Source organism: Gallinula chloropus, assembly GCF_964237585.1.
Source record: "Gallinula chloropus genome assembly, chromosome: 3".
NCBI lineage: Eukaryota > Metazoa > Chordata > Aves > Gruiformes > Rallidae > Gallinula > Gallinula chloropus.
In genome coordinates this window covers 12,344,485-12,370,986 of record NC_140087.1, presented here as the reverse complement: position 1 = coordinate 12,370,986, position 26,502 = coordinate 12,344,485, and the positions used below count along the sequence as shown (strand labels likewise).

Below are 26,502 nucleotides of genomic sequence, written 5' to 3'. Positions count from 1 at the left end.
GGTGTGGAGTAGTGCAGGCACTGAGGATTGGATGCTCCTCTACAAGTGCTGTTCAGTGTGTTTGTCCGTGGGGCCACGGCTCACGTGGCTGCTGCTTCTCTGCTCTGGCTGAAGCGCTGCACGACAGGGTTCTCCATCGCCGTGGCTGCACCGCAGTAAGTGTTGCAGCTCTCAGTGGTACCACCTTCCTCTGACCTACCTGCATAATGGTGGGGGAAGTCACTCCGTAGCACAGCTCTGGCACAGCAGTAAGGTTAAAAACAGACCAACACACACATATACCCCCCTCCGGCACTTCACACACACCCCCCTCCTCCCCCCAAGCCATGACAGGAACAGGGTCTCCTGATGACTGACAAAATCCTGTCTAACGTACCTGCATAATCATAGTCATCAGCTGAATCGGTACCAGGAGTTAGGCAATTAGAATAATTATCAGTTGCAGACTGATTTTGTTCTGTGTTTCTACTCAGATTAGTTATGCTGTGAGTGATTTGCCATATCAAGATTAAAGTGCTGGTCTTAAGACAGCAGTGTGACCACTTAATACACCTACACTTAATACCGGCTCTGAGAATTAACTAGATTGAGTAATAATTTATGCACATACATCTAAAAAAAAAAAATATATATATATATATAAATAAAGGCAAACAGAATTAGGAAAGGCCAAGAAAAAAAGGACAGCACAAATTTCATATGGGCACTTAGATAAAAACTTGTGTCACCGTTTCAGGATTTTTAGCTCAATCGGCTGGAAAATAAAAGCTCTGAGATCTACACCCCGAAACTGCTGCTGGCTCTTCCTCTTACCCCAAGACTGAGGGGTGTTCTGCACAAGTCACATTCTTAACGTGGTTTCCATGTAGGAATACCTATGAGGGACTGGGATTTCTTGTTACAAACAGGCTGAGTGTGAAGGAATCAGAGAGACTTTTACTAAAACAAGACTTTTTTTTTGTTTTTTCTTTTTGCAATTATATGTCCTGAATCACAGGATGTGAGGGGTTGGAAGGGACCTCGAAAGATTGTCTAGTCCAACTCCTCTGCCACAGCAGGATTACCTAGATTAGGTCACAGAAGAACATGGCCAGGCAGATTTTGAATGTCACTGAGGAAGAAGACTCCACAGCCTTTCTGGGCAGCCAGCATAGGCTTGTACAGAAGGAACAGTTACTATGTACCCATTTGTGTCAAAGTGTAACTTACCAGTAAAGGACTGACTGTAGGCAAAATAGTGATTAGAGATACTTTATTTTTTACTAATTACATCAATCACTGTTTTTCCACGTGCGTGTCCTCCTTCCAATTTCAGAAAGGCCTTTGGAACTTCAGAAAAAGGGAAGACTTCATCAATAACTGGTTGAATCTACAGAATAAAGAAAAAATGTCACTGTATTAGGAATAAAGTACTGCATCATCTTCGTGCTTCAAAACTGTACGAAGAGGGAAGGTTTTTTTATAGTATTTAGGGCAGAAGTTGCCAAATAATGTACCTTTTTCTGAGGGAACTCTCTGCATGCAGGAGAAGGCTTTCTGCTGCTCTTTGCCCAAGTTTTAAAACATCTGTACTAGCACAGCTTAGAGCCCTCAGGACTCTAACAATGAAGTCACACTGCAAAGCTCTAATTTCTAAGTCCCTTTAAATGCTGACAGTGAGGTTCTACTTTTTGTTGTCCATGATGATACAGTGAGGAAAAGGGAGAAGGTTTTTTTTTCCTCTTAGTTCTCTACTGATTTTCTTGTTAAACCTGAGAATTTTCAGAATGTGTCATGTTTAAGAATTACCCGTGCATCTGGTGCCTGTCTGAATCAGAACACACCTCAGTACCCTTAAAAAACTTGGCCACAAATGAGGCACAAAGAACCTGTCAAACATTCGTTGCTGAATCATCCAGATACACTTAAACTCAGCCACTGTGCATCCAAGTACACTATTATGCCCAGCCTGCATCGACTGCTCTTTTGGCATTAATTTCATAAGTAGCCTTCTGCAGTGTTGTAGATTAATTTCTAATAATGTGAAACTACCCTATTTGCTGTTGCCATTATTAACTGAGCCCAAAAACATTATACAGAGGTGTAAGAGATGCAGAGATGTATAGAGGCAGAAGAAATCACAGCTGCTTCTGCAGAATACTTGTCACTGATGTTCCAAGGCAAAAGGCTTTTTCTGTCATCAAGTTGTGAGTCAGCCTAAAGAGGCCAAAATAAGAAGTGTGCACAAAAGTACCTGATGTGGGTGTCTCACCTTGCAGCCCCTAACACCAGCCCAGTGCATGGTCTTGCACCTCCTCCTCTTACCAGAAGAAAACATTAACAGCAGGTGACTCTGCAGCTGGCTCTGGCAATGATGAAGATCTAAGTAGCAAAGCTCCAAGTGCCCTATTTGCTGTGCTAGAAAAAGATGCTTGTGGCTTGTGTCAGTGAAAAGATACATCTTTTTCCTCAAAGCTGCAAAGACAGACACTGTCTCACGAGTACTCCAGGACTGGTAACTGCCCTCTCCTGGTAGGACATTCATCTTGCTACCCAGAAAAGCAGCAATGAGGAGACAACCAATTTGCCAGCATCAGAACAGTGCACTTCTGTCAGAAGGCAGGGGTACATCTGTGCTGCTTAGAAGGTGAGGAGCAGCACTACCAAGGAAAGACTTTCATGTGCATGTGTTTTCCAAGCAGCACCCTTCCCAACCCCACACCAGCTGCTATCTGGTAGTGCTCTGTGCTCACATAGATCCTTTCCTCAACTCTTCATTTCCTCTGTTCACACACAGTGCTTCACCTTGAAGTCCACTCACTGCGATAAAATATCTGCTGGTTTTGCTTACGTGATAACAGCAACCCAAGACATCATTATCTACTGCACTGCAGTATCTCCTAATCTTGCCACCAGATCCTCCTTTTTATTTTGTCAAGGCAAACATAGCAGTAGTGTGAAACTTCACATGGCAGAAAACCAGGAGTGAGTGAAAACACCTCCCCTCCCCCCAAAGACAAAGGCAGAATTAGCAGCCAAATCTGCCAACAAACTGCAAGTAAGTACATTCTCTAAATGCCTCAACTGTGCCATGCTGCAGGGTACAAGGCTGAGTAATTTCTTCCCTGGTTCTGCCAGGACAATCTAAGCAAACCTCTAGCAGTACCAACACCCAGCAGAGGAGCCACAAAGACCCACGTAACACTTCCTGCTGCTCAGGAAATGCAGGGCATGAATGAAGAAGTTCAAGACCAAATCATGTTCAGTCGGCATCCAGCCCAGAATGGAAATGTCACCTGGTACATCAGCACAGTCAAGGACACGGGGCCCAGGGCAGCAAAACCACTGAAGGCTGTGGGGAAACGGAGTATGCCAGTGAACTGGAGCTGCTGGAGAAACGTGCTGCTGGTCAGTAGTGACTGTTGTGAGGAAGCATGACCCTTGCTTTCATAGCAGGGGCTTGGGACAAACAGGTCAGTAACTTTGTTGAGCCAAGCACAAGTGCAGCACTTGTACAAGTACTTACTGTTAGTGGCAGTTCCATACAGCACTGTACTTTGGCTAAGGAATAGAATACAGCCACTCAGCTGGCTGGAGCATGGACACAGGTGACCCTGGCAGGGCAAGAGGCTGGGAGGAGGGGCAAGGTAAGCACGGGGATTCCAAAGGCAAAAATTAACTTCAGACACATGTAGCAACTGAGAGAACATGAACAAGATGCCTCAATGTTCTGCTCCCAGCAGTCACTTACTGTAGCTTACAACCCTGACAGAATGAGGTACACCACATCCTCAGCCCATGAGGTAAAGCTCAAAGCGTTGCATTTGAAAAGTGGTGACACAGGGATTCAGAGGAACCCTGAATTCAGCCTCACAGTTGAAAGCACCGTGTGTATTGGGGGCACCACACACTCAAAGCCCATCTGCTACATTGATGTAACCTCCAGCCCCCTTTAAACGCTGGCTTTAGGCAGTGCTATAGAGCACCATGAATACTAAATTGATGATCCTGACAATTTAGAGCATTAAACATTTGATCTGGCTGGCTGGTCAGCCCCATTGTCTGAATAACCCTGAAAGGGCTGACCGTGTTGCAGCACAGTGATTCACTCAGCCTTTACCATAATCCACTGACTAAGATAAAATTTCTTCCTGTGAACAGACAAACAAGCAGAAGAGCGTCTGCTGTTTGTTGAATGTGTGATAATAAACGGAGATTAACCGGATAATAAAAACACTGCCTATTTACAGCCACACATCGGTTCCTTGCCAGAGGACACCTATTTGTTCAGGGAAAAGGGATTAAACTAAAGTCTGGGAGAGAAAGGATTAACACACCCGCATTGAAATGTTTATCTGAAAACAGATTGGGCCTGAAAGGTATTTTCTTCATTCTCTCTGATGTGGGACATGCTATAGAGATGAATCTCAGGTCTCCTGAAATGAGCTCATGAGTTTGGGAAAACAGAGTAACTGCTGATGCTGATGAAGGCTATCCCACACAGAGCACAGAAGCAGCATCCCAGCCCATCCAGCTCTGAAGGCAGCAGGCAGCGAACAGGCACTGGCAGGCCTTGACTGGTCAGTGGAAACAGGCTCCAGCTAATGGCAAATTCAAGCTCACTCTTGGAGGTCCCCATTTCTGTGGCAGCAAGGGCTCAGTCTGAATTTAATCAGGGAGAGAGAAGCGAGAAAACACAAAAGGGAATGACAAGTTGCTCCAGTTGAGTGCAGAGCTGCTTCCTGCCACTGGATGGAGAGCTAGAGCCCAGACGTGTTCAGGAGACAGACAACGGAACCTCAGAAGCCCTCAGAGCAAGCCCAGTTCAAAGCAGAAAAGGAAAAAAACAAAAGCCAGTCAGTCCCCTCACTCCAAGGGCAATGACAGTGCACTGGCTCTCCTCCAGGTCTGTAATGGATGGCCGTGTCAAAACTGCCGGGCAGCCTTGCTTTGCTGAATGCCTCCCTCCCAGCTGCTGTCTCCCCATGCACACACCCTACCCGTGCCTTGGGAAGCAGCCACGAGCCTGCTCGGTGCTTGTGTCATGCTTTGGGAAAAGTACTGGCAGACGCACAGAACAAGAGCTGTGATGTGCTCCACCAGACACCAGAATCATCTGGAGGGCTTGCTGTAATGGGAAAGGTCTGCTTCCCATTTTGACTAGCTGAGACAGAAGATAAAGGCCACCATGCCTGAATGCTGTATATGAACACAAACACAGAGCTTCCCACTCTCCTTTGGCCTTCAGCAAGTCTCCCATCCATGCCATCCAGCCACTTGAACAGCAGTCATTACAGAGAACAGTCTCTGTCCTGTAACTAAACGTTTAGTCGCCCCTTCAGTACTCCATTGAAGAAATGCTGTTTTGGGTACTGCTGTTTCTGTCATTTCTTCCCTTTAGCTGAGCAACTCCTTCTCTCCATGTTCTTTGGCTCTTAATCCCACCCACCCCCTTCTTCATCCTTCCTTTTCCTTAAAGCAGTGTGTAATGATGTATGCTGAGCTTCACATCCTTTGCCAGCATTAGGTCCCAGGGTGAACCCTCACTGAAGACAAAGGTTCAAGTTTTTACCTTCTGGAACACCTGGCCCTGGTCACAAGCTGTATAGGTGGGTAGCCCTACAACTGTACAGCACAGTGCTTCTTGCTAACTTGTATCTCAGAGAACAGGCACTTCCCTCTGAGAGCACCTTAGAGGACATCAGGTGTGTGACATTCCTGTCCCAAGTGCCTAACAGAAGTAAACATGATGCAAAGATTCAGGCTGCTACAACCGTTAGGAAGAACGGTGGTGCAGTGGTTAAGACAGGACTGGAAGGCATGTGTCCCCAGGTCTACTCCCACTGTCATCTTCCAGACAACTGTACTACCAGGTTTTGATTTTCAAGCCAAGGTATGTTCTTTCATACCAACCCTCTAACAGCAGCCCACAGGAACTCGGGAGTATCATCTACAGTTAGTAAAATGCTACAAGATAAATCCCAGTGGAGAATAAAAGAGGCTTAAAACAAATCTCCAGTTCATTATCTGGCCCTGGCAGAACAGCTTCTACAGAACACTATGAAGAACAATAAGACACTGGGAATGAGCCCAGAACTGTAGCATGTGCCAGCCGAGCCCAAGCTTAAATCAGTAGCAGTGAGGAAGATCCTGGGTTTAGTTACCTACTGAACCATGCTGGAAATCTATTAACTAAAGGAAAGAGCAACTCTCTCTTCCAGAATCCCCTGGCAGCCACATTCACAGTAGTTGTCCTGGTCCACATGCTGGTAAGTAAAGCAACATCTGAGGCAATGCTGCCATATAAGGTGGCACAAGCTTTAGTAGGGTTACATATATTATTTGTTTCAGTTCCCCACAGACTGCTCCTAGAGACACTGATGCATGATGGTCTGGACAAACGGTCTGTGTGCTGGGTGGGGGCCTGGCCACACCCAGAGGGTGGTGAGAAATTGTTCCTTTTTGAACTGGCAACCCAGGATCAATACTGGGCTCAATGCTGTTTGAAATTTGTAAGTGATCTGGATGGTGGGATCAAGTGGGGAAGGAGACACTTTGGCAGGGAGAGACAACCTGCAGGACGACCTGGATTGGCTGGAAGAGTGGGCTAACAAGAACCTTATGATGCTCAACAAGGACAAGTGCCAGGTCTTGCACCTGGGAAGACATAATTCAGGAGTGCAGCACAGATTGGGAGCCACTTGGCTGAAGGGCAGGTCTGTGGAGAGGGACCTAGGGTCCTGGTGGACCAAAAGTTTAATGTGAGGGAACAGCACCCTGCAAAGGCAAAACAAGCCAAGATTCTGGGTTGGATCAACAAAGACAGCACCAGCAGAGATAAAGAAGTCATTACCCCACTCAGCACTTGTCAGGCCATGCCTGGAAGACTGTGTTCAGTTTCTGTCCTTATAAAAAAAATGAACAAAAAACCCCCAAACCAAACCAAAAGAGATGGGAACAGATTGGAGAGAGTCCAGAGGAGGGCCACCAGAGTGATCAATGACTGGGAAGCCTGCCACATGAGAGAAGGCTGGGACAACTGGGTTTGTTCAGCCTTGAGAAAAGAAAGCTTAGGGGTGACCTCATTACCATGTTCCTGTACTGAAAAGGTGGCTACAGAGAAGACAGAGACTCCTTTTTTAGAGTGTCACATGGAGAAGACAAGGAGTAATGGGTTCAAGTTACTCCAGGGGAGATTCTGATTGAACACAAGTGGAAAATTTTTCTCAATGAGAACAAGCAGCCACCAGAATAATCTCTGCAGCAGAGTGGTGGCTTCCCCAGCATTGGACACTTCTAAGACTGAGCTGGATGTAGTGCTGGGCCATATTGTCTAGATGGTGCTTTTGTCTAGATGGAGCTTTTGCCAAGAAAGCTTGGACCAGATGATCCTTGGAGTTCCTCTCAACTTGGTATTGTATGGTTCTATGATGTGTATATACATATATTTTTATATATGAAAGCATGTTAAATATTACATTTTATATATTAGAAGAATAGTCCTGCATGCATGACCTGCATCTTCCCAGGTCTCAGCAAATAAGAGAGACAAGAGACGTTGACCCCACATTTCACTGCTGCATTGGAAGTAACTCCCTCCTACACTGGAGACTAGAGCTCAGAACACTAGGACTGACTTCCTACAGAATACACAACTACCTCAGGCTATGGCAACACACTGGATTAAATACCTGGGATATGATGCAATTTTTCCAGACCTCATTGTGATATATGGCAATTTACATATTCAAACCCCATCTCTCCACAGTATGCAAAATTTCCATTAATCTTCTTCAGAGACACTTTATGATGCAATCACACAGCACTTTCATAAAGAGCACAAGCAAGCTACCATGTCCTGGAGGAAGAGGAGCAGATGTCTTTTAATATAAATCAGTGCTGGGTGATTTTTTTGGTGGCCATGACAAAATGCAGATAGAGGTTCCTTTTGGAAGAGAAAGAACTGAACAGAGCATTTGGCAGCCTCTCCCTGACCAGCATCTCTGTGGTCTGGCCAATGAACCTGGCAAGCAAAAGCACTGCAATGAGAAAATACAAAATTAAACCCAAAGCAAACCAAAGTGCAAGCTTGGCAGTTTAGCACTGAGAAAGATGGTCATTGGAACGAGCGTGAGTAACTAAAGGGTGTGGGGAGAACTGACCTCTAGTCAGTTGAGACATTTAAGTAAAGATGAGACATTTAAGTAAAGAATCTCTACCTTGATGTCCTCCTTCAGATAGGGAGAGCAAAGCAGGCATCACCCAAGGGTGAGTCACCTTGGGTACCTTAAGATACCTTAGCACAGCCAAAAAGGCCAAGGTGGGGATTACTGCAGAGAGGCCACGTCTAGAGAGGCCAGATTTGGAGGATGTTCAAGGACTCAACACCTCACATTGGCTGGCTGATAGTCATGCAGACCAGAGAAACCTGCAACAATTGTGCAACAAGGGCCAGGGAAAAAGTTACCTGCATAACTGTAACAAGATGAATGGGAAGCAGGTTAGGATGCAGAGCCAAGGAGCTGTGATGCCAGCAGGAGGAATGAATGTATGCCATGTGAAGACAAGGCCACCCAAACAACTCAAAACCCAAGTAATGTCAAAGTGGATGACCACATATATTTACATATTAACTGCCTGAATAGCAAAGACTGGCAATGGAAAACAACTGAATTCCACATTTTAACAGTCTTGGGGCATTATCCCTCAGAGAAATTAGTGCAGCAGAAGGTTATGTGGTGTGTACAGCACTGCACAGGAAGAAGGGCCAAAGAACAGTCAGCATCATGTCCTCCAACCCATAAAAGCAGGTGCTAAGTCCAAAGCACCCAATGTCTTCAACAAAACATATAACCAACACTGCACACAAAGCACATTAATACGGGCAAGCAATTGTTTTTCTTGTGAGTGCCTGTGCTGTAACATTTATCTAGAAAGCAAACACCATGGAGAATGATCTTTTCACATTTCATGATCAAGGACTCAGCTTGTCCTTTAAGCCTTCCTTCTGCAAAATCAACTTTCACCCATCAGCCCATCTGGTGCATTTCTACTCTTTAAGGAAAAAGCACTAAGCCACCAGAAAAGCTGCCCACAGGTGCCTACGCTGCAATTTAAATGGCACTGAATTAAAATGAAAATTTCTGTAGGGCTACATGTTATCATGGTCCAGCAGGAACACAGAATGCACTTAAGTGCTCCCCCTTACAACACTAAGGAGTCTTCTGAGCTGGCCTTCCTCCATCAGGCTTTATCAAAGGTAAAGTAAGAGCTAAATACTAAGTTAGTGGCTTTCTACAAACTCATGTAGTTGCAGGAGTTTGGTGTATTTTCACCAAGGACTAAAAGGCACATCCTCAGAAAGGAGAACAAAGTTAAGCAAGCAGAAGAACCCAAGACTGTCAATGTTAAATCCATGACACTGGCCAGAAATACATCAAACTAGGTCCTATCAAGCTGTTCAGTGACAACGCTGGCAGCAGTGACCAGTGATGATGCTTCAGCAAACACTGTGCCAGAAAATCTGTCCCCTCTCTGATTATTTCAGTTCTCTTTAGATAAGAGCCTTGCAATTCACCAGGAATGTTTTGCCATGGGAAGAGATCTCCAGCTTCTAACATGAGCTTCATCAACAGATTTCATAGAATCATAGAATGGCATGGGTTGGAAGGGACCCCAAGGACCATAGAGCTCCAACCCCCCTGCCACAGGCAGGGCCAGGATTTGGTGGATCTCACAGCAAGCCAGTCCTTTGTGGTTCATAATTAACTGGTTGAATTAAACCCACAACAAGGACTTCCCAGCACTTCAGAAGGCAGCCAGTATCTCTCAAATCTGGCAAGGAAATATTTGATTTTCTGCATGCCCACTAGTGTTGCAGCCACCTCCTAGCACTGCACTCACACAATAGCCTCTGCAAGATGCCCAGCTGCAAGGCAAGAAAACAGCTCAAACTGGAAATGGTTTTACAGTCCCTGATGAGCAGGTAAACTGCAAAACGAAAATTATTCTCCTGCCTTGCACTACCAGCTCATCAAATCCTCTCCTCACTCTCCCCATTAAAAAAGGCTGTTAAAAGAACTCCTTATCATAGCTGACATTCTGCAAACCTCAATTCCTTGTTGCAAAGATCATCTGAGTAAAAACCGAGTATTATTTTACAAAATGCCCTTTTTGCTCATTCTTCATTCACTGAAGGACTGAAAATTCTTATGCTTTCACAAAGGAAGATGATGAATGCATCAAAACTAAAATCCTCTGTTGGTGCAAAAGGACTGAAAGAAAAAACCCACTGACAAACAAATGTGATCTGTAACTGCTTCAGGGGCAGGTGCTTCAGAGCTTCGCTTACTGAAACATCCTGTCTCTAAAACAGCAGCTTTTAATTTTCATTCATTTAAATCCCCTCCTCATAATTTATACTTTCCTGAAAAAAAAGGCTCTTGTTTTCAGGAGGTCTCCAATTGCTTTCCTACACTTATACAATCTCAAAAGTAATGTGTCTGTAACAGAAAAGACAGTTAGCTGAAATTTCTAAATACCTAAATCTGCATTACTCAGAGCTACGGGGTTCAACGACATGAGCTCCCTTTGCTGGCTTCCCCACAGCTTCTTGCTACACTTTGAGTGCTTCATGTCATCAGATTGCTTTTTGGGTTGGGTTCTTTTTAGTTCTCAGTTAGGGGAAATTACAGTGCCCTTCCATCAGTAATTCTCTCCTGGTTCTTTTCTGAACACCTACCCTTCTGCACAGGTGATCTGCCCACTTAAGAGAGCTCCTGTCTATTATACAGTCTTATTGACATCTGACTAACTCCAGTCCAAGTGGAACACATCTGGATGGTACAAAATGCTGAGGATAGCACGGGTGCTTACAACGTTTCACAAAACAAGAGTAAAATGCTGCTAGGCTAATGGCTCTGCAGAAAAACAGACATTATGACCTGTTTTTGCAGAGAACACAAGACCAAGCAAACATCTTTGTCCCCACAACTATCTTACAACAAAAAGGACACCAGGACACTCGTATACATATGGCACGTTTTAAATGGCATTAGAACTTACCTGTCCAGACTCTTAGGCAGAGAACGCTGACTAAGCCCTATCTCTATTGCATCAACAGGGGTTTCCCAAGAGGCTTTCCTGGGCATAATCTGCATTTGTTTTGCATACAAGGTAGGAGCAGAACACAGACCAAGTTGTGACTGGCTGAGGCACAGGACAAACGGGAAGAACGAAGACAAGGGCACTTCTGTTTCTTCTTCAGTTGTACTTCAGCAGCGTGATCAGATGCACTCATAAGATAAAGGAGCATCTTCTAGGGTTTCTTTCTTGGCCATGGGATAGTGCCTACAGCACTGGGCACCATGCAAAGCAGAGTGTTGCAAAGCTGTAGCAAGGAACACACTTCCCCACCACTTATTTGCTGCTGCAGCCTGTGTTTCTGAGTAGGCAGCCTCTAAGGAAACACAGACTTTGCACCGGCTGTGTCAGCAGCACGCTGGTCACAACAGAGGAACAGAAGTCGCTGAATTCAGGAAGGTTTTTATTCTGATCAGCAGCACTGAGCTGGCAAATGGAAGCAAGCAGGCCTGAAGGACAACAGTAATTTATTTACTCTTCTCCAAACTCTGGAACATAATGCATAGCAAAACCAGAGATCCACACTCAAAGTCTGGGAGGTGTGCATTTTACTAACAGGAATAAATTCAGAGCACAGGATGGCCTGACATTTCACATACTGGACTGGCCAGACGTCACAGCAGGCTCTGCCTCCTCTTCTGCTTAGGTGCCACACAGAAAGATTAACAGCAGTTGTCCATATTCTCTACTCTGGGAATTTTGGCAACGTGAAATTATCCAAAAGAAGACACTGCCAGGACCTACAGCATCGCACTCTCCAATAAACAGACAATGAACTGCTCACCCTCACAGACATTTTGTAACAAGCTCATAAACCTGAAAAGATCAGAAAGGCAGTAATCTGCCTGCCTTTCCTCCAAGTCCACTAAGAGATTCCCGGAAAGCTTATGAACACTCCCACTGTTCCAAGTCGCTGTGCTGAATGAGCACAAACATTAGACTCTGAAGCACTGAAAACATGAAATGCAATATTCTTGTCACCCCTCTGTCAATGCAGACTGTTGACAACCTGCAACAACCTGAATATTCTAGTTCTCCGCACATTATGGGCAGGACACCTGATCATCCAGGCTAGAAAGTTTTGCATATGCAGACAGAATCACAGAATCATTAAGGTTGGAAAAGACCTCCAAGACCATCTAGTCAAACCTTCCCCATACCACCTACCTATATGACTAACTAAACTGTGTCCCTAAGTACCTCATCCAACCATTCACTGAACACCCTGAGAGACGATGACTCCACCACCTCCTTAGGCAGCCCGTTCCAATGCCCAACCACTCCTTCTGAGAAGAAATTTCTCCTAATTTCTAACCTAAACCTCCCCTGGCACAACTTGCAGCCATTCCCTCTTGTCCTATTGCGAGTTATCTGTGAGAAGAGGCTGATCTACAGCTCACCCCAGCCACCTTTCAGGTAGTTGTAGAGAACAATAAGGTTTCCTCTCAGCCTCCTCTTCTCCAGACTGAACAGTCCCAGTTCCCTCAGCTGCTCCCATAAGACTTGTGTTGCAGAGCTTTCACCAGCTTCGTTGCCCTTCTCTGGACATGCTCCAGGACCTTGATGTCTCTCTTGTAGTGAGGGGCCCAAATCTGAACATGGTATTCGAGGTGGGGCCTCACCAGAACTGAGTACCTCCCTAGTCTTGCTGGACACACTTTTTGATACAAGCTAGGATGCCGTTGGCCTTCTTGGCCACCTGGGCACACTGCTGGCTCATGTTCAGGTGAGTGTCAACCAACACTCCCAGATCTTTTTCCTCTGTACAGCTTTCCAGCCACACTGCCCCAAGCCTGTAGTGTTGCCTGGGGTTGTTATGACCCAAGTGCAGGACCTGGCACTTTGCCATGCTGAACTTCATCCCGTTGGCCTCTGCCCATAGATTCAACCTGTCCAGGTCCCTCTGGAAAGCCTTCCTACCCTTTGGCAGATTTGACACTTCTCCCAGTTTGGTGTCATCTGCACACAGCCATGTTCATTCTGATCAAACAAACCAAATGAGGCCTCTTAAAACCTAACATTCTCAACACCAGACTTCATGCTGAATGATTCCAACTGGAAAAAAAAAAAAAAACAATTGCTGGACATCCTTTCCTCATAACTTGGTAATCTTTGTGTTTTTATAAAGAGGCAGGATGGAGAGGGAGAAGGCAGAAGGGTTTTAAGGATTACAAACTCCTAAATTCCATGCAAAAGGCAGAAGTTAAAAATTGGAGCAAGCAAATTCTTAACTAGTTTTCCCTCACTGTGACTCTCATGACATTATCCTCTAATTACGAACTGCACCATTTTTGAGCAAAAGCAGCACAAATAACCAAATAACTGTTAGTGACATACCTTTCCAGAATCAACTAGTTCTGCTATTTCATCCAAACTTGGGCCGCTCGGCATAAAAAACGCCCACCGATAATGGACTCCTTTAAAGAGGTGCTGCAAGAAAAATGACAAATCTATTAAGAAAATCGTGAGAGGAAACCGAAACAGGAACTAAAACTAATGACACAAGCACTAGAGAAGAAGCTTAAGACATGGAAATTATATGCTAGTGCCTGAAAAAAAGTTTCACCTAAGCATGTGGATTAAATGTACAGACAGGGATGTTGTGTCACCACAATGGGATCAGAGTGAATTTTGTGTCCAATTGCACAAGTCAGCTAGCTGAGAAAAACAACCACCTCATCCCTGCAGCTAGGAGCAGCATTATTTGTTATGTAACAGATAAATGGTGCTATATGTTGATACACATTCACAAAGGGGGTGAAATAAACCCAGCAACGTGAAGTTCAGAACCTTCCACCTCAGTGTCAGTGATTAAATTTACCACCATCACATCTGCCAAAGTTGTTGGCATCCAACAGCAGATGGTAGCTCCCAAGAACAGCATTTTGAGGAGCTCTCACAGGCACAAGTCAAGAACACTTCCTCTGAGTCACCCATCATAGGAATAAAAGGGCCAGATGATTTTTAATACGTGGTAACAATGCCCCTCATCACGGAAACATGCGCACTGAGCAGCTGTATTACGTGAGTTCTTCCCAGCCTTTGCATTTTGTTGCTGAGCTTTCCTTTGAAAGTATCAGCACAGGACTTTGCATCACATTCAACCCATGCCATCACAGGAATACCATGGCAACTGCTTGAAAAGCATTCATTTGGAGAGCAAGTACACGTATCAAGAGAAGAAAGAGGAAAGTTCTAAAAAGCCTCACTGATCTGGCCACTGGCTGAATATTTTAAGATCCACTTAGGAAAACTAGAAAAATCAGTATCACCATCCAGACACACGAACTTGAAAGAGATGAAAGACTTTCTAGCCACCCTCAACCACTTTTATTACTCTCTGGTGCTGGAATAGGATGAAGAGAATCAGTCATGGAACAGTGTTTTGAAAGAAAGCCTGACCAGCCTAAAGCAAGCAGCAAAATTACCCTCACTTCAATGAGGCAGGGATTTGCTCTGCTTACTGTGAAGCACTAGCTGTCAGCAGGACTCGCTCGGGAGGCCGTACAGAAAAGACCACAGTGAAAAGCACAATAAGGAATCAGAACTTCAAAGCACCCCGAACTACCACACACACCAATCAGCACCACCCCCTTGTTTCAGTGTGAGAAAGAAGGAAAAACTAAAAATGCATCTGAAGTATGTTCAGTGATGCATGAAGAGAACACGACAGATGTCCCGACATGGGCACACGTGACCAGCGCCCAAACACAAAGGAAGCCCCCAAAGTACTACACAGCATTAAAGCACGTTGGGTTTTGTCAAATACCTTCACAGTTTTGGAACCAACAGTGACTCCTGTCTGTAACATGCCATCAGCGACTCCAAGTTTGTCCATGTTGATCAGGAAAGGCGTCACTAAGGTAACGTAGGTGGCTCCTGACCATTTCTTCAGGAGATCCAGAGCCCACTTCTCAGTGGATCCACCCACGTTATCTAGGATGAAATCAAATCTGCAGACATGTAATGAAAAGGTTCAAAATCACAATGTGGGAAAAGTAATTTCATCATAATTAAACTAATTTGTATCAGAGATTTGCTACCATTTACATTTTTACAGGCCACTGCAATGCAGTAAAATAATCTGCCATCTTGGCAATGGCAAGAAAGGCACAAAACTTCACCTGAAGTCTTGCTTTACTGTACAACAGGAGGTAAGTTTACAGGTTATTGCCCTCTCACCGCACAGCAGACACAGGCTATTTAGATAACCTGACCTCTAAAAAAGAGACTTGTATATGCACAATGACACCCTACTTGCTTAAAGCCTTCTACATCTCTCTCTCTCCAGCTCTCCCACCAAGATTACTGAAACAGTCTGGAGGTCTGGTCCTAGCAGTGAACAATATGGTACGTGCATGTAAGAACTAGTCTGGACTCACAGCCTGACTAGGAACATCTCCTGCACAAGCTGTACTCAGGTCAAAGTCAGTTTCAGTGACCAAAGTTACATAAACATATTACTAACTCTTATCTCCTCACAGCTTTTCAGTGTTCCAATTCTCAGCTTCACTTCTTTTTTTACCTCCTCATTTATTTTGGGGCCTCTGTATCTCTGACAGCTCTCTCCTTTGCATCTATCTACTTGGCATAGAATTGAAAGGGTCTAAAACATTCCCCCCCATGGAATGAATGTATGCAGCCTCTGGAAACCACCCACAGTTTCAGCATTCCTTCTGATTATCCCAGGATGTGAGCCTGTAAAGGCTGAATAGGGCAACAGGGACTTCTGCACCTCTTCTGTCAGATGCACAGCTCATTCTCATTTTCATCTGTAAATTTCCAGGTATGTATATACACACACATTTAATCTTAATGACCTACAAATAACAGGGAAAATACTTTATGCAAATTCAACAGAAAAGCTATCTCTTGAGAGACAGTTTTCCTGCCTGTCTTCCAAGGATGTGATTTCATGCAAAGTACAGTCAACCTAACAGTTAGCTGCCAACAAGGGAAATTACAGTCATAAAAACTAATGCTCCAAGAAAGACTGGCTCACTTGTGGTCTGAAGAGTCAGTACACCTGGAAAGGGGGGGCAGCAGGAACATCCCTCTCAGATCAGCTTAGCTGTATTATAAAACTGCATCCTAGGACAGTGCTGTTGGTGTCTCCTAAAAAGGGAGACTAGGTAGAATGGGCATGTTGCATTGAAGATGCTGACCTGCACAAAGGCAAATTTAACACTGCTTGCAAACTGCTCAGTGAGTTGCTGCATGCCCTGTGCATACAGACACTGCCACGACCACCACAGCTGACCTCAGGCCCACTAACAATCACACCACAGTTAAAGGGCACACAGCTTCTCTAGCACAGTTATCAGTAAGATTCTTTCATAGATTGAACAGTTTCTATTTCCCCTCACAGAAAGTTAACTCAATTTAGTTAAAGAGAGCAGTGTAAATACCATATTCAAATACAAGTCACAGTAGACTCAGTTTAAACAGATGGGAAGATTACAAAGGCAAAAAAGACTTTGGTTCTGGAGAAAACCCCCAAGCTAGTTTAAGCATAACTGCTGTGACAAGATAAGTGTGATTGTTTATCAGAGGCATCCATACCCAACGTTACAGAAGAGAAATTTACTCCCAGTTGAGTTACAGAGTGGCTGAAGGCCTTCAGGCAAATCACTTAACTGCTTCACAACATAGTTCTCCCATCTAGAAGATTAATTTTACTATTTACTAACCCCACACAGGATTTCTGAGACTTACTTTAATTTATTCATGCTTTGTAAATGCTCCCAGATCCTTGGATGGAAGCTGACAAAACTGTTCAAATCAGTCACTGAAGAGAAGCATGTGAAAGCAGCTTGCCTCCACAAGCCCAATTAACTGGCTTAGTCTTACAATGAAATCCGTGCTTGGGATACTCACTTGGCAAACTGCATTCAAAAGAGGGCTGGGATGAATTTGCTTTACAAAGTAATGCTTCAGAAACGGGGGAGGGAACAAAAGAGAGAGACTTCTGATAGACTGGAGTCAAGCAATCAAAAGGCAAAAGGTCTGACCGCCAACGCCTTCAACCCAGCGTTAAGCAACACAGACACGTACAAGGGTAACGCTTTGAGCTGCTCCTCCAGATTTCCAGATTTGTAATCAACCACATCATCTGCTCCAAGCTTTTTCAACAGGGTGCTGGCATCATGAGAACAAACTGCTGTCACGTGAGCACCCCAGGCCTTCACCAGCTGAAAACAAAGAGTAACAAGAAAAGAAGTCCAAAGTTTAAAATTTAGTGAAACACTGAAAACAAAATCTTGTTACATAAAAATCGAACCCCTTTAGTAGGGAGTGGGGAGGCTGTGCTGCAACACAGGGTAACTTTTCAGGCATTCCCACAGACAGACAATGGTTTAGAATTTAAGGAGGATTCGGGGAGAGAAGAGTTGGTGTGGAGGAAGAAGGGTGAGCTTTAGCACCACTTACAGATACCTGGTCTCAGAATAAATAAGGCTTCAAATAAAATACACAGCTTGCCATCTGAAGCTGCCAGCAAAAGGTATACCAAGAGGTACCATCCAAGTTAACAACTATAAAATGGTCACCAGATCAACCATTAAATATTTAAAATAAAAGTATTTTATGCTCCTACCTGCTCATTAAGTATTTCATATATCCCACTGCAAACAGCTTAAATATTAATAATGAGAAGAAGGAGGTCATCTCTGATTTACCATGGGAAGAATGTCAGGTTATCTTCCACTCCAAGAGCTACAGCAAAGGATTTTTGCTAGTTATTTCTCTCTGTTGTAATACTATTTTTCATTCAGTAACCTTTTAAATGCTTATTCCAGATTAATGAATGTAGTTTACTTAGGTTGAATCAGGTACAAATTGCAACTAGTCAGTGGCTGGTCAGCCTTTCTTAGCAATCTAATTTAGCCACCTGCTTTATCAGGGATCAGGCAAATAGCATACCACTAAAAATTCTCATCAAAACCCACTAGTGACACGAAACAGTGATGCTGTCACACAACTTCTGTATTCTTTCATATTCTTACGAGAAAGATGGTTTAATCTTAATGACACTGATTAGAATCAAAATCCCCAAATTAGGTGAGCGTATGAAAAGAAGATGTTCCACTATTAACAGATGAAGGAGTATGTTGACTCTCCAGAGTTCAGAGCTACTGGAACGAAGACAGACAAAAAGGCAGCAGGGCAAAGACGGTGAGGGAAAGGTAACCTGTTTTACATATACTGCACATAAAGCCTGGTGCCTCTCCTATAATTTGACCACCTACAGCAGTTATAGTAGATGATACATTCTCCATCAGTTTTTCTAATCATACACCATGTTATTTTTGTATTTACAGAGCAAAGCTGACTAAAAGGTAAGGAAAAGAGGCTACATATTTCAAGTTACACCAATGATAGAGATTTCCTGCACCCAAACTGTGAAATGCTATCCTCCACTACCTACACTCACAGCTTTCTTTGAAAGCCCCTGCTTCCTACTTTGAACTAATTCAATGTAATGAACAGGGAGCAATGAATCTGAAAATACCTCACTCTTGGAAATACTGATTAGGTAGATCAGACCGACGGATCAGTAGCTTGCTATTTCACTATTCTTTCCCTCAATTCTCTTCTGTTTTGTTTTGTGGGGTTTTTTTCATGTTGCATAGCTTGAAGATGCATCCTTGGCATGCTGGTTTGTATTACCTGTATAGCAAATGTACCAACTCCTCCTGAAGCTCCTAATATTAATACTCTGCAAGAGAAAATTAAAATATATTAAATAGTTCTTTAAATAAACTCTATAGTAACTATGTATTCTAATGCTTCAGATACATCTGTAACACCATTTTTTTTTAAGCATAAGATTGTATTTGTCATTCAGTCAATGATGTAAATCTGTGATTAACTCTTCAGATAGCCAGCAACTTTGCTGATCGTGTTTCCTTTGCCAAGAGCATTATCTCCACAGCCAAAGAGACTCCCTCATATGTGCTTTCCACTAAAACCAGGCAGTGGAGCTGTCAGGCAGTAACATTTAGTATTCTAAAGCCTTGTCCCTGACCTCACTTTCCCAGACTCAACCGCTCAGTTTGGGACAAAATCAGTTAAGAGTCTTTCTGTCCCTCAGATTCCAGTGTTCTATCTCCTAAAGAAAAGAAAAAAAATCAATCTGATCCACCAACATTTTACAAAAACTGGTGTTATCTAAGAGAAAAAGTGGTTTAGTATCACATTGTTTAGGGAGACTGGAAACTTCAGAATATATAGAACATAATTTTCTCATATTGCATGTTATTTGTTTAAAAGAAAGCAAAAATACAATGAAGCATCCTCACCATAAACAGGTCTAAGCCCCATTAAATTAAGATATCTGCATTTGTCTTTAGAAAAAAAGGCAGCAGAATTTTTCTAGCTGAGTACATGTCACCCAAGACCCTGTAAATTCCAGGTTGTGAAAACTGGCACACAAGCAAGAAAATGAAAGAATGTCTTAACAAACTATTAGCAAGCGACAGTTTCCTTTAACCAAATACACAACCCTCAACTTCCTAAAAATAAATGCAGGTTCAGTGGTGCAAGAACCTTTCTGCTAGCAGCCTAATCTAGGTAATTCATTAAATAACTAAACTTCAGAAAGGGAATTAGAAAGAAAGTCTTGCTGCTCAAGGCACAAACAGTGCTTGGACTTAGGACCTATTTACCAATTCCAGGACAAAAGGAAGATCCAAGATGAAGTCTTGGCACAGGACTGGGGAACATCATGTTTCTCAGAACTGCTGTTTGCCAGAAAAATTTAAGCATCTTCAGAAGCTGGTGATGTTCCTGTTTTAAATCTCACTGTGCTGGATGTTGAAGGAAAGTGCTTTTTCAGTACAAAATTGTACTACACAATCTGGAGTCTCAGTTTACAAAAATTCTTTGAGGTAACCTAAGAGACTTGGCTTTGGTCACAGAATCCATTTAAAAATGCTGCTTCTTTTCTAACTGATCAGATTCTGCTCCCTCCTGTTTCACTGATCCAAGCTGCAAAATTCAGATTAAGAATGTGAAACCACAATGCCTGCAGCTTTTACATCTGCCAAAAAGTACTTATCCTCAGAGCCACGCTCCTAAGGACACATGCCTGCAGCCACATTCACATTTAGATTTTATTATATTTGAAAAGGCTCAGGGATGCTACACTCAAGATACTGGGTTAAGCCCATCACAATTAAATCCTTTCAACACCACCTTGCCAAGCTGCCTTTCCATTTTCACTCCTTGCTACAGGGCATTTCTCCCACTACAGATTTTGGAGAAAGCTCTAGTTTTAAAATACATTTGGCTGAAGGATTTAGCTAACACTTTCAGTTTTGGGGAGCTGCTTGGCAAGGTCTTTATTTTCCCCTTCAATAAAAGCCCTCAAGGTTTTTAGGTAGAAATACTTTTCAGATTTGGTTTGTTCCTATGTTACATGGGCTATTTTCTCCTAAACCTTCCAATTCTTAAAACTCTCTGCATGTTGTGCCTTCAAGGAAGCTCTTTGCTTCAGAGACAAACTATGCCTGCACAGGAAGTCTACGTGCCACAGCTGAACAGATCATCATTTTTACAGCACCAAGGACAGCAAGACGTTGTTTGACACAACACAATGACATGGGGAAGCATCTGAAGATGCAGGACCTGCTAGGATGGTACTGAAGGACGACAGATGGTCAAAAGTGCCAAAGCAGGCACAGTTTGGTTTGTACTGCCTCAGCAAAACAGAGGAGAAAACCTTTGCTCACTGCAAAGGTGAGCTCAGGATTCAAAAATACCATATAAGCATGTGCACAAAGGAACACAGTAACAAATTATTTGACCTGAACAGGGATCCATCAGAACCAACTCTCTCAAAAGAACAAAACACCGAGTCATACCCCAGGCTTCGCTCCCTTCTGACAGAAGCACGTAATTCAAACCAGCATTCACCAAGCACCTCATGAGGCTCTAGTGATTCTGGATCATCAGAGAGCGAGCAGATGTCTCCAGAGGAGCACACCATGAGATCTGAGAGGTCAGCCCTTCTCCCTGGGCCCTGCTTGGATCTACAGTGTGGTCAGAAACTAGCATCGGAGAGCCAGGACCTGTTTCAGCTCTGTCATCCCCCTTAACAAAAACCACAGGGGGCAGGGAATGGTGTACAGTTTGAGGCCTAATATTTTCTCCAAATTATAAATAATATTTCTCAGTGACTCAACTACATACCAAATAAAAATACTATATTGATTTACTGAATAAATATATCAATTTTATAAATTCCATTTGATTATGCCAAGAAAACGTCCTTACAAATTTATTTCTGTATCAAGAAGCATTTGCCCTCTCAAGAAGTTTTACAACCCACACCTCTCACTTCATACTTCTCAACAGACAAAATAATGATATAACACACAGACTTTGAAAAAAATATTTTCTTGGGGTATTATATCATTCAAATTTTCACAGTAACAATATAAACCAGGAGTGTACATTTAATAGCTTATGTTAACAGAATCCAGCATCCCTCACCAGACTACTTAAGTGTATAAAATATTGACTCTGTATTTGTATAAAACAGCCTGGGCTAATTCAGCTCACCTGGGCTAGCTGCTTGGGGAGGTTAACTCTGGCCTGCCCAGAACCAGGACATCTTAACACTGCAATAACGTATCAGGGGAAGTAGTTTTCATCAAGGAATAGAGCTGCTCTTTCAAAATAAGACAAACTCTTCTGTCTATATACACCCTCCTGTACAGCTATTTAGACACACCTATGTGAAACAAAAAGACCAACATGAAATCATGTATCTACGTAATGCCTTACCAAACATATTAAAGTATGTCAGGAAATTAGGAATTCTTATCTTTTGAAATTATTGCCTTGAGGGAGTAACGTGAAGTTCACAGAATTCACTTCTGCACAGGCCCTTCAGTGCAGTTTTTGTATTTGCCCACAAGAAGTATTTCAGGGGGGAAAAAAGCTACCATCACATAAGTCATTCTCTGCTGGTTTTACAATTCAAAACTTGTAGGTGTAAAACATAATTTTGTAGCACATTAAAATGAGTAATTAAATATTCATTGGTAATATAAAAGTAAACATAAAGACTATAAATGCAGATTGAATTTCACTTTCAACAACCCAAACACTTACCTGAAGATAGGGGAGATACTTTAAACAAGGCTAGCCTATCAACGTATCTTTACATGTGAAAGTTAAGGAAAAAAAAAAGGCCAAACACTGAAATAAAGAAAGGAAAGCTACATCTCTAACTTCCAGCTAGTGATAAAATTCTAATTTCAATTGTGTCTCTCAATTATCATCTACAGACGTGGATGAAGAATTTCAATACATCCAGTGCAATGTGTTGCGTTAGAACAGTAACACCCACGACAGGAGGAGGTAAAGCATCTAGTCTCCTACTACCCAATGATTACTTTCTGACCTAAATTATTGGTGCAGCACAGTAATTTTAATGGTTAGTTTTCAATTACAGTATTTTTTCCTTTGCCCTCCTTGCAATTCTGAACATTTCACATGAACATCCAAAGGCCAAAATAAATGCAATTTTCAATTATCAGGAGAAAAAGTGGTATCTGCTCCAATCTTTCAATGTATTTTTCCTCTTCTGTCTTTGATCTGCCATTGTGAGATTAACAGGCTGATAAACAAAGTCAATTTTTCTATTTGATTTGGATGCACCTCTTGCATGTATTCCTCTTCTGTTCCTGAGCTCATCAAACTCCTGGCCTATTATAGGTCAAACGTGACTCAATCACCTGCTCATTTTTTTTCTAAAAAGCTAGAAAAGCAAGTGGCCTGTGCACACAGGAACTGAGTAAACCACACCTCTATGGTTGAGAAGGATTTCTGTGAGTTGCCAAAATAACTCAGAGGGGATGTTACATTTGGATATCTGTCCTAGCAAGCATAAAGGCAAAGTTCTTTTAAATTCCCAGAGATAACATCCGTAAATTCTCTGTATTAGATATATATTGGACTACCCCTATATAGTTGTAAGGAAGCAAGCAGCAGGTGACCAGGGACACTTCAGTTAGGGCCCTCATCTGAGTGTCCCTCTAAAGATGCCTTTCTCCCTCCAGTTGTGTACACCGAACCTAGCACCCTCTGGCAAGCTGATCTTTGCAAAGGTCACGGTGCAGCAGCCTTCATCACCATGGGGCACGTCTCAGAAGCAGCTCATCAGTATAAAAATGAAACACTAAGTTCTAGCACCAGAACTATTTCCTTACCTTTTCCCACTACAGTTATTTCGGTTCAGTCCTCCAACCTGGTTAACTGCAGACCAGGCTGTGAGACCTACATACGGTAAGGAGGCAGCTTCTGTGTGACTGAGACACTTGGGCTTAAAAGACACCTGAAAGAAAACAAATCATATCTTAAGTCACACAGCAGATCCTCTGTGACAGTGAAATAAGTTAGACAAGCTCTACTGAATTGCAGATGGCGTATTCCACATTTTCAACTACCTTCACAACTGGCTGGAATCTAAATCAATCCAAGCACCAAGAAATAGGCAGTTAGACACTGAAGGAAAAAACAAATATCCCCACAAAAAAACAAAGAGAGTCTTTACAGTTTCAGGGTTCTGTGTTAGCCACATTTTTGAAGGGTTACCTCGTTTCCACTAGCTACCACAAACTCTGACAGCGTGCCCTGTTTCCACGGAGGAATTGCTGCCCACACCTAAAACCAAACAGAAAACAACTATCAGGTTTTGTGACTTTGCACATCACTGTGTCTACACAGAAAAGTTTTCTTCATTAAAGGTTTTTTTTTAAATTTGCAGAATGTCTTCACTGTAACATCCTAAGACTGACCAAGTGAAAGACTGTAGAGCTGTGTAAATGAGTTGCAGCATACTGCATGTAAGATAATTCTACAAAAACCCCAAACTACTTCCACACCCAGGAAGACCATGTTGGAGGGGGTGGGGTGGGGTGGGAAGGAATCAGAATTCGCTATGCTAAAACTGGTGAAATGTGAAAGCAAATGCTGAAGGTGAAAGTAAGCAATACCAGCATTCATGTGGGGACTCACAAAGTGGTTCTTAGGCTAAGCCTAACCTAAAAAAACCCAACAAGAAACAAACACGCAACTGACCCCCTCCTGTAAGAACTCTACCTTTGCTCAGAAATGAAGCAGCATCTCAAATATGCACTTATATACACTTATAAATAAATAAATTCATACTTTGGTACCATTGAAATGGACCAAAAATTTTAAAAACAGAAGGGAAATTAAGCTGCAGAAGCAAGTCTGGGGAAGACCATGTTTTTCAGAGGAAAGAAAGCATTCAGAGGGCTATACATTTTAACTATACATTTTAGAAAAAGAGAGATTGGTGGTATCACCTCATCTCCAGGTTTGAAATAAGACACACTCAGTCCACATTCCATAACAACACCTGAGACATCTCGACCAAGTGTTAATGGAAATTCAGTCTCTTCCCTTTTGAGTTTCAGGGGATCCCGCTTCATATTTAATGCGGTTGCACCGTAACCACCTGCAAAACATGAAATTAACCACAACATACTGTAGTGAGTTTTCATTTATTAACTGAACAATTCTAGTTAGAAAGCTCTCTCTGTATCTAGTGTGCCTCATTCCTGTTCTAACTTCGGCATGAAAAAACCCCAATCCTGCAATATTTTATACTTTTACAGATTTTACAAATAAAGAGCATATCTCAGTTCTGGTTTATTTACCCATGAAATAGCTCTCCATTACAAAAACAATGCTAGAAATTCTAAGAAGCTTCCTTAGAAGTCTGCTTCTTCTTAGAAGAGGCACTCCATTTTCCAACAGCATCGTCTAGCTAAGAATCCAAAAATCTCCAATCTTTCCATTTGCCTTTTCAAATTAAGTACTGAAGAAAGCAATACAAAAAAAACTTTTAAATTATTAAGGCACATATCCAAAGATGAGCAGCCTGAACTTCTTTTCAGTTAGCCACAAGTAAATGCTGTGAATAACTCTGTTGAGCCTAAAAAATCTGTATTTTAGCACGTATGCCCTTTCAAGTATTTGAAGTCTGCCTAGGTGCCCTATTATGCTAGAAAGTTGTTTTACACTAAAACAGACCCAAAACAGGCACCCTCATAGCAGGATGAAAATATAGTTTCTCTGAAATTCTTTTATACTGACTCAAAATATTAATCACAGCCCTGCAGTTCAACCCAGGCAGCAAACGTCCCAAAATCAAACTTTAAGCTATATACCAAAAAACCCTTCTTTAATTAATTGAGACTCAAACCACAAATTGCTGCTGCCAGTAGGCTCCCTGCAGGTATCCCTGAGTGAGCTAATGAATCTGATTTGCTATGCACGATCACTTCTCAACATGAAGGTCTTCTATTATCACAATTTCCTTCTTGAATTTCAAACTTTGAGAGGAAAAAAAAAAATCTGAGTAAAGGTGCCCAATAAAAAAAGATTTTCAGTCAAAGATGCAGATTTCCCCAGCAAAAAGACAGGAGGGCGATGTCAACCAGAAAGAAAGAGCATGACAACAAACAGGATTAGCTCTACACACCAGCTTTAGAGGCAACTGAGGTTCAGACCCTTTCCCAGCACCCCTCAGGGGAACACTGCTCCTCTGGGGGCCTCGTTTCTTGTCCAAGACAGTAGCACCATGCAGATGATGCAGATGGGGGAGAAAGCCAGGAGACAAACCCCACCATGGCAATACTACTCAGCAAAGGAGGCTGCCTTATGAGCTGCAAGCCTATGGAGGACAGTAATTAGTCAGGTGAAAAGCTTACTCCCCCAACACACAGTCTTGCCCTCAGAAAGGCAACGGCTTTTTGTGCCCTAAGAACTGGGGAAAGAACCCCGAAAGTTTCACAGAGGCGGCTGCCCCCAGGGCCGGGGGTGACACATGCTCTTGACGCTGCTGAGACTGGTGCCTATGGGGACGGGCCAGTGACAGCGCCGGCACCAGCCTGGAGGCCTGGGGGGGGGGGGATGGACAGACACATGTGGCCGCCTCAGTCCAAGCACACCCACTACCATGACGCCAGCCTGGCCCCGGCCCGCTCGGGCCCGGCACTTACTTCTCATGCTGAGGTCGATGGGGTTCAGGCTCGCAGCGTGAACCTGAATGATGACCTCGTTCGGGAAGTGTATGATGGGGAACACCATGTCCCTGGTGAAGCGCAGCACGTCGTTGCGGCCGTAGCGGTCTATGACCCAGGAGGGCATGGCGGAACGCGCCCGCGGAGAGGCGCGGAACCCGCGGCTCGGCGGCCGCGCACTCGCCCGCGCCGCCCCGCACAGCGCCCGCCCGCTCGTCGCCCCCCGCGACAGCATGGCCGGGGATGCGGGGCCGCGCTGGGACGCGGCGCTCCCTACCCGCCTCCACGCTCAAGCCCGGCCCGGCCCGACCGGGGCCGC

At 43.4% G+C, this 26,502-nt stretch overlaps 1 protein-coding gene across 1 annotated transcript; it reads right to left on the bottom strand.

Moving 5' to 3' along the window:
* Window positions 1-1,237: 1,237 nt before the first annotated feature.
* RTN4IP1 (reticulon 4 interacting protein 1) lies at window positions 1,238-26,469 on the bottom strand. The gene is made up of 9 exons (XM_084262015.1): window positions 26,163-26,469; window positions 24,462-24,613; window positions 23,725-23,793; window positions 23,340-23,464; window positions 18,790-18,838; window positions 17,176-17,312; window positions 14,891-15,074; window positions 13,459-13,551; window positions 1,238-1,369 (listed from the first exon to the last, which is right to left on the bottom strand). Exons 1-9 carry the CDS (start codon window positions 26,416-26,418, stop codon window positions 1,253-1,255), a joined length of 1,182 nt encoding a protein of 393 aa, XP_084118141.1. The 5' UTR covers window positions 26,419-26,469; the 3' UTR covers window positions 1,238-1,252.
* Window positions 26,470-26,502: the final 33 nt, after the last annotated feature.

Bases quoted from the DNA above. Each gene is read 5' to 3' on its own strand.
- RTN4IP1 (XM_084262015.1), bottom strand. From the start codon at position 26,418: ATGCTGTCGCGGGGGGCGACGAGCGGGCGGGCGCTGTGCGGGGCGGCG. The intron at 23,794-24,461 runs GTGATACCACCA...GTTTGGTTTTAG, and splicing joins ATTTCAAACCTGGAGATGAG to GTGTGGGCAGCAATTCCTCC. The intron at 15,075-17,175 runs GTACGTGTCTGT...ACATGTCTGCAG, and splicing joins CAGCTCAAAGCGTTACCCTT to ATTTGATTTCATCCTAGATA.